Below are 8727 nucleotides of genomic sequence, written 5' to 3' on the forward strand. Positions count from 1 at the left end.
GGATTTTCTCCTCCAGCAGCTTGTATCAGAGTGGGAGGATTTACTGCGTAACCTCAAAGATTGCTTTTTAAATAAAATCCAAGCTGGCAAACATTTGTTTTTTGAGCAGAGCAGGTCTGCTGGACAACAGGTCTGATTGGCCCTCGAGGTGTGGTAAGCTCTCAGGTCTCGCTGTGCTGGCTGTGTGGTGGGGCGACCCTGCGAGATTCTGCAGTGTGGCCAACTTCAACCGTTTGTTTCAGTTCCCTCTGCATTTTTCTAATGTGCAAAGTGAACACAGAGTCATCTGAGTGGAGGCAGATCCAAAGTGAAGCAATTCTTTAAATGGGCTGTTGGTTGGAGACGGGCTGTTGGGAGGAGACAGACTGTTGGTTGGAGACGGACTGTTTGGAGGAGACGGGCTGTTGGGAGGAGACGGGCTGTTGGTTGGAGACGGGCTGTTGGGAGGAGATGGGCTGTTGGTTGGAGACAGGCTGTTGGGAGGAGACGGGCTGTTGGGAGGAGGAGGGCTGTTTGGAGGAGACGGGCTGTTGGTTGGAGACGGACTGTTGGGAGGAGACGGGCTGTTGGGAGGAGACAGGCTGTTGGGAGGAGACGGGCTGTTTGGAGGAGCCGGGCTGTTGGGAGGGTTGGGAAGTGAAGGGCTGTTGGGAGGGTTGGGAGGAGACGGGCTGTTGGGAGGAGATGGGCTGTTGGGAGGAGACGGGCTGTTGGGAGGAGCCGGGCTGTTGGGAGGGTTGGGAGGAGACGGGCTGTTGGGAGGAGACGGGCTGTTGGGAGGGTTGGGAGGAGACGGGCTGTTGGGAGAGTTGGGAGGAGACGGGCTGTTGGGAGGAGACGGGCTGTTGGGAGGGTTGGGAGGAGACGGGCTGTTGGGAGGAGATGGGCTGTTGGGAGGGTTGGGAGGAGACGGGCTGTTGGGAGGAGACGGGCTGTTGGGAGGAGACGGGCTGTTGGGAGGGTTGGGCGGAGACGGACTGTTGGGAGGAGACTGGCTGTTGGGAGGGTTGGGAGGAGACGGACTGTTGGGAGGAGCCGGGCTGTTGGGAGGGTTGGGAGGAGACGGGCTGTTTGGAGGAGATGGGCTGTTGGGAGGAGACGGGCTGTTGGGAGGGTTGGGAGGAGACGGGCTGTTGGGAGGAGATGGGCTGTTGGGAGGGTTGGGAGGAGACGGGCTGTTGGGAGAGTTGGGAGGAGACGGGCTGTTGGGAGGAGACGGGCTGTTGGGAGGGTTGGGAGGAGACGGGCTGTTGGGAGGAGATGGGCTGTTGGGAGGGTTGGGAGGAGACGGGCTGTTGGGAGGAGACGGGCTGTTGGGAGGAGACGGGCTGTTGGGAGGGTTGGGAGGAGACGGGCTGTTGGGAGAGTTGGGAGGAGACGGGCTGTTGGGAGGAGACGGGCTGTTGGGAGGGTTGGGAGGAGACGGGCTGTTGGGAGGAGATGGGCTGTTGGGAGGGTTGGGAGGAGACGGGCTGTTGGGAGGAGACGGGCTGTTGGGAGGAGACGGACTGTTGGTTGGAGACGGGCTGTTGGGAGGAGACGGGCTGTTGGGAGGGTTGGGAGGAGACGGGCTGTTGGGAGGAGATGGGCTGTTGGGAGGGTGGGAGGAGATGGGCTGTTGGGAGGAGACGGGCTGTTTGGAGGAGACGGGCTGTTAGGAGGAGATGGGCTGTTGGGAGGAGACGGATTGTTGGGAGGAGACGGACTGTTGGGAGGAGACGGGCTGTTGGGAGGAGACGAACTGTTGGAAGGAGACGGGCTGTTGGGAGGAGACGGACTGTTGGGAGGAGACGGGCTGTTGGAAGGAGACGGGCTGTTGCTTGGAGACGGGCTGTTGGGAGGAGACGGACTGTTGGGAGGAGACGGGCTGTTGGAAGGAGACGGGCTTTTGGGAGGAGACGGGCTGTTGGGAGGAGACGGGCTGTTGGGAGGAGACGGACAGTTGGGAGGAGACGGGCTGTTGGGAGGAGACGGGCTGTTGGGAGGAGACGGGCTGTTGGTTGGAGACGGACTGTTGGGAGGAGACGGACTGTTGGGAGGAGACGGGCTGTTGGGAGGAGACGGGCTGTTGGGAGGAGACGGGCTGTTGGGAGGAAGACGGACTGTTGGGAGGAGACGGGCTGTTGGGAGGAGACGGGCTGTTGGGAGGAGACGGGCTGTTGGGAGGAGACGGACTGTTGGGAGGAGACGGGCTGTTGGGAGGAGACGGGCTGTTGGGAGGGTTGGGAGGTGAAGGGCTGTTGGGAGGGTTGGGAGGAGACGGGCTGTTGGGAGGAGACAGGCTGTTGGGAGGAGCCGGGCTGTTGGGAGGGTTGGGAGGAGACGGGCTGTTGGGAGGAGACGGGCTGTTGGGAGGAGACGGGCTGTTGGGAGGGTTGGGAGGAGATGGACTGTTGGGAGGAGACTGGCTGTTGGGAGGGTTGGGAGGAGACGGACTGTTGGGAGGAGCCGGGCTGTTGGGAGGGTTGGGAGGAGACGGGCTGTTGGGAGGGTTGGGAGGAGACGGGCTGTTGGGAGGAGACGGGCTGTTGGGAGGAGACGGGCTGTTGGGAGGGTTGGGAGGAGACGGGCTGTTGGGAGGGTTGGGAGAAGACGGGCTGTTGGGAGGGTTGGGAGGAGACGGGCTGTTGGGAGGAGACGGGCTGTTGGGAGGGTTGGGAGGAGACGGGCTGTTGGGAGGAGATGGGCTGTTGGGAGGGTTGGGAGGAGACGGGCTGTTGGGAGGAGACGGGCTGTTGGGATGAGACGGACTGTTGGTTGGAGACGGGCTGTTGGGAGGAGACGGGCTGTTGGGCGGGTTGGGAGGAGACGGGCTGTTGGGAGGAGATGGGCTGTTGGGAGGGTTGGGAGGAGACGGGCTGTTGGGAGGAGACGGGCTGTTGGGAGGAGACGGACTGTTGGGAGGAGACGGGCTGTTGGGAGGAGACGGACTGTTGGAAGGAGACGGACTGTTGGGAGGAGACGGGCTGTTGGAAGGAGACGGGCTGTTGGGAGGAGACGGGCTGTTGGGAGGAGACGGGCTGTTGGTAGGAGACGGGCTGTTGGGAGGAGACGGACTGTTGGGAGGAGACGGGCTGTTGGGAGGAGACGGGCTGTTGGTTGGAGATGGACTGTTGGGAGGAGACGGGCTGTTGGGAGGAGACGGACTGTTGGGAGGAGACGGGCTGTTGGGAGGAGATGGGCTGTTGGGAGGAGACGGACTGTTGGGAGAGTTTGGAGGAGACGGACTGTTGGGAGGAGCCGGGCTGTTGGGAGGGTTGGGAGGAGACGGGCTGTTGGGAGGAGATGGGCTGTTGGGAGGAGACGGGCTGTTGGGCGGGTTGGGAGGAGACGGGCTGTTGGGAGGAGACGGTTTGTTGGGAGGGTTGGGAGGAGACGGGCTGTTGGGAGGAGACGGACTGTTGGGAGGAGACGGGCTGTTGGGAGGGTTTGGAGGAGACGGACTGTTGGGAGGAGCCGGGCTGTTGGGAGGGTTGGGAGGAGACGGGCTGTTGGGAGGAGACGGGCTGTTGGGAGGGTTGGGAGGAGATGGGCTGTTGGGAGGAGACGGGCTGTTGGGAGGGTTGGGAGGAGACGGGCTGTTGGGAGAGTTGGGAGGAGACGGGCTGTTGGGAGGAGATGGGCTGTTGGGAGGGTTGGGAGGAGACGGGCTGTTGGGAGGAGATGGGCTGTTGGGAGGGTTGGGAGGAGACGGGCTGTTGGGAGGAGACGGGCTGTTGGGAGGAGATGGACTGTTGGTTGGAGACGGGCTGTTGGGAGGAGACGGGCTGTTGGGAGGGTTGGGAGGAGACGGGCTGTTGGGAGGAGATGGGCTGTTGGGAGGGTTGGGAGGAGATGGGCTGTTGGGAGGAGACATAGAAACATAGAAACATAGAAAATAGGTGCAGGAGTAGGCCATTCGGCCCTTCTAGCCTGCACCGCCATTCAATGAGTTCATGGCTGAACATTCAACTTCAGTACCCCATTCCTGCTTTCTCGCCATACCCCTTGATCCCCCTAGCAGTAAGGACCTCATCTAACTCCTTTTTGAATATATTTAGTGAATTGGCCTCAACAACTTTCTGTGGTAGAGAATTCCACAGGTTCACCACTCTCTGGGTGAAGAAGTTCCTCCGCATCTCGGTCCTAAATGGCTTACCCCTTATCCTTAGACTGTGACCCCTGGTTCTGGACTTCCCCAACATTGGGAACATTCTTCCTGCATCTAACCTGTCTAACCCCGTCAGAATTTTATATGTTTCTATGAGGTCCCCTCTCATTCTTCTGAACTCCAGTGAATACAAGCCCAGTTGATCCAGTCTTTCTTGATAGGTCAGTCCCGCCATCCCGGGAATCAGTCTGGTGAACCTTCGCTGCACTCCCTCAATAGCAAGAATGTCCTTCCTTAAGTTAGGAGACCAAAACTGTACACAATACTCCAAGTGTGGCCTCACCAAGGACCTGTACAACTGTTGGGAGGGTTGGGAGGAGACGGGCTGTTGGGAGGAGACGGGCTGTTGGGAGGAGACGGGCTGTTGGGAGGGTTGGGAGGAGACGGGCTGTTGGGAGGAGAGGGGCTGTTGGGAGGGTTGGGAGAAGACGGGCTGTTGGGAGGGTTGGGAGGAGACGGGCTGTTGGGAGGAGACGGGCTGTTGGGAGGGTTGGGAGGAGACGGGCTGTTGGGAGGAGATGGGCTGTTGGGAGGGTTGGGAGGAGACGGGCTGTTGGGAGGAGACGGGCTGTTGGGATGAGACGGACTGTTGGCTGGAGACGGGCTGTTGGGAGGAGACGGGCTGTTGGGAGGGTTGGGAGGAGACGGGCTGTTGGGAGGAGATGGGCTGTTGGGAGGGTTGGGAGGAGACGGGCTGTTGGGAGGAGACGGGCTGTTGGGAGGAGACGGGCTGTTGGGAGGAGACGGGCTGTTGGGAGGAGACGGACTGTTGGAAGGAGACGGACTGTTGGGAGGAGACGGGCTGTTGGGAGGAGACGGGCTGTTGGGAGGAGACGGGCTGTTGGTAGGAGACGGGCTGTTGGGAGGAGACGGACTGTTGGGAGGAGACGGGCTGTTGGGAGGAGACGGGCTGTTGGTTGGAGACGGACTGTTGGGAGGAGACGGGCTGTTGGGAGGAGACGGGCTGTTGGGAGGAGACGGACTGTTGGGAGGAGACGGGCTGTTGGGATGAGACGGGCTGTTGGGAGGAGACGGACTGTTGGGAGGAGTCGGGCTGTTGGGAGGAGACGGGCTGTTGGGAGGAGACGGACTTTTGGGAGGAGACGGGCTGTTGGGATGAGACGGGCTGTTGGGAGGAGACGGACTGTTGGGAGGAGTCGGGCTGTTGGGAGGAGACGGGCTGTTGGGAGGAGCCGGGCTGTTGGGAGGGTTGGGAGGAAAAGGGCTGTTGGGAGGGTTGGGAGGAGACGGAATGTTGGGAGGAGACGGGCTGTTGGGAGGAGACGGGCTGTTGGGAGGAGCCGGGCTGTTGGGAGGGTTGGGAGGAGACGGGCTGTTGGGAGGAGACGGGCTGTTGGGAGGAGACGGGCTGTTGGGAGGGTTGGGAGGAGACGGACTGTTGGGAGGAGACTGGCTGTTGGGAGGGTTGGGAGGAGACGGACTGTTGGGAGGAGCCGGGCTGTTGGGAGGGTTGGGAGGAGACGGGCTGTTGGGAGGAGACGGACTGTTGGGAGGGTTGGGAGGAGACGGGCTGTTGGGAGGAGACAGGCTGGTGGGAGGGTTGGGAGGAGACGGACTGTTGGGAGGAGACGGACTGTTGGGAGGAGACTGGCTGTTGGGAGGGTTGGGAGGAGACGGACTGTTGGGAGGAGCCGGGCTGTTGGGAGGGTTGGGAGGAGACGGGCTGTTGGGAGGAGACAGGCTGGTGGGAGGGTGTGGAGGAGATGGACTGTTGGGAGGAGCCGGGCTGTTGGGAGGGTGTGGAGGAGATGGACTGTTGGGAGGAGCCGGGCTGTTGGGAGGGTGTGGAGGAGATGGACTGTTGGGAGGAGACGGGCTGTTGGGAGGGTGTGGAGGAGATGGACTGTTGGGAGGAGCCGGGCTGTTGGGAGGGTTGGGAGGAGACGGACTGTTGGGAGGAGCCGGGCTGTTGGGAGGGTTGGGAGGAGACGGGCTGTTGGGAGGAGCCGGTCTGTTGGGAGGAGCCGGACTGTTGGGAGGAGCCGCAGGGAGTGCTCCACAGCATGTGTCATTCTTTTTCCTGATTGGCTCAAATATCATTCATAAAACAAGAATAAATCATGCTTTTCCCAGATACGGAGGCTCAGAATGAACAAATAGCTGGCAGTTTTTGTGATTTAGCTATTTCCTCCTGTTTTGTTCTGATCTTCATCGTCTTGCCTCTTCCCAAAGGGGAGGAGCTAGAAATTTACAAGCAACCGCCAATCTAAAGACAAACTTCCCTCACCAAAGGTAACTAGCTTCTCATTGGCTTCAGCACCGACCTGTTCACAGCAATTAGACTTTATGATCTTAAAGTGACAGACTAGGTTAAGCACAGCCCCACATCAGCAGCAGATAGCTTCCCTCAAGGCCATCCCTTCACGGCAGTTAGGAAAGGGCGAGGAAGATATAAACATTTCCCATGTTATATAATAAATTGGCCCTGAAAATCTACGTCTATTCTGGGTTACCCCCACCATAACGTCAATGGAAGTCTGCGGCACTTACAAAGTGATGCGTCCAATGAGGTGCGGTAGCATAGTGGTTACGTTACGGGACCATTAATCCCGGGCGAGCGTACACATCCCATGGCAGCTGGGGAATTTAAATTCAGTTCATTAAATAAATCTGTAATAAAATGCTAGTATCAGTGATGGTGACCATGAAACTACCGGATTGTCATAAAAACCCATCTGGTTCACTAAGTAAATCTGCCGCCCTTGCCCGGTCTGGCCTATATGTGACTCCAGACCTACAGCAATGTGGTTGACTCTAACTGCCCCCTGAAATGGCCCAGCGAGGCACTCAGTTGTAACAAACTGCTACATAATACAATAATAAGAAAAAAATGAATGGACCACCCAGCATCGACCTCGAGAAATGACAACGGTACACCCAGCCCAGGCGACCCTGCAAAGTCCTTCTCACTAACATCTGAGAACTTGTGCCAAAACTGGGAGAGCTGTCCCACAGACTAGTTAAGCAACAGCCTAGCGTAGTCATACTCACAGAATCATACCTTTCAGCCAATGTCCCAGACTCCTCCATCAACATCTCTGCGTATGTCCTGTCCCACCAGCAGGACAGACCCACGAGGGGTATACGGGAGGGAGGGAGTAGCCCTGGGAGTCCTCAACATTGACTCCGGACCCCATGACATCTCATGGCTTCAGGTCAAGCATGGGCAAGGAAACCTCCTGCTGATTACCACCTCCCGCCCTCCCTCAGCTGATGAATCAGTACTCCAGAAGCACTGAGGGTAGCAAGGGCACAGAATGTACTCTGGGTGGGTGACTTCAATGTCCATCACCAAGAGTAGCTCAGTAGCACCATGACTGACCGAGCTGGCCGAGTCCTGAAGGGCATAGCTGCCAGACTGGGCCTGCGACAGGTGGTGAGAGAACCAACATGAGGGAAAAACCTACTTGACCTTGTCCTCACCAATCTACCAGTCGCAGATGTATCCGTTGTTAGCAGTGATCACTGCACAGTCACTGTGGAGACAAAGTCCCGTCGTCACCCTCCATCATGTTGTGTGGCACTACCACTGTGCTAAGTGGGATAGATTCAGAACCGATCTAGCAGCTCAAAACTGGGCATCCATGAGGCGCTGTGGGCCATCAGCAGCAGCAGAATTGCATTCCACCACAATCTGTAACATCATGACCCGGCATATCCTTCACTCTACCATTACCATCGAGCCAGGGGACCAGCCCTGGTTCAATGAGGAGTGCAGAAGAGTATGCCAACGTCCAAGTTACACACCATCCTGACCCTTCATCGTCGCTGGGTCACAATCCTGGAACTCCCTCCCTAACAGCACTGTGGGAGCACCTTCACCACACGGACTGCAGCGGTTCAAGAAGGCGGCTCACCACCACCTTCTCAAGGGCAATAAATGCCTTCCTTGCCAACGATGCTCACATCGCAGGAACGAATAAAAAAGAATTAAAAGATTTGAAGGAACAGTATTTTTCTTAAAGAAATGAAGATTGAAAATCGTAAGGGAATCCATTTTAATGAAATAATTACATATTCTGTTACATTTTTAGATTATTTCTGTAGTTAAAAACCTAAAAAAAAGCTGAAATTGCGCCTTTACCGAGGTCATGTGCTGACTACTTCTGAGTCATGGCAGATTGTTTACATTTCGATTCGCTTGAGCATCCCAACTGGACAACCCGCTCTCTTTTTCTGCCTTGCTAACACAAAGATATTCAGCAGGCTGAGAGACATCTGCACATGGACTGGTACTGTAAGTGGGTGTGGGTTACGGAATGCAGATGCCTTTGGAGTCGTGCAGCCAGAAACAGTGTGAATGGGGTCAAATCCGAGACATAGTTTTGGAGATGGAGAAGGGAGACATCTGGAGAGTTGAGCTCAACTGGCTCTGACGTGTGTATTTTCCCCCTCTTTAGATAATCTCGATCATTGCCGTGAGTATGTTGGTTCATTTAATCTTTAATAAACCGGTTTTGATAATGTGTTTAGACTCATTATTAATACAGGCCAGCACTTTGTCTATATTCCAAAACAATGTCACATGTCACCATAAGGGTAATCTTTGTGTGGAG

At 57.3% G+C, this 8727-nt stretch overlaps 1 protein-coding gene across 1 annotated transcript; it reads right to left on the reverse strand.

Moving 5' to 3' along the window:
* Window positions 1–320: 320 nt before the first annotated feature.
* LOC139277701 (uncharacterized) lies at window positions 321–6176 on the reverse strand. The gene is made up of 7 exons (XM_070896532.1): window positions 5787–6176; window positions 5388–5435; window positions 3036–3182; window positions 2208–2480; window positions 2052–2111; window positions 1685–1957; window positions 321–671 (listed from the first exon to the last, which is right to left on the reverse strand). Exons 1-7 carry the CDS (start codon window positions 6174–6176, stop codon window positions 321–323), a joined length of 1542 nt encoding a protein of 513 aa, XP_070752633.1.
* Between the last annotated feature and the right edge of the window lie 2551 nt (window positions 6177–8727).

This window comes from Pristiophorus japonicus, chromosome 12 (assembly GCF_044704955.1).
Source record: "Pristiophorus japonicus isolate sPriJap1 chromosome 12, sPriJap1.hap1, whole genome shotgun sequence".
Taxonomy (NCBI): Eukaryota; Metazoa; Chordata; class Chondrichthyes; family Pristiophoridae; genus Pristiophorus; species Pristiophorus japonicus.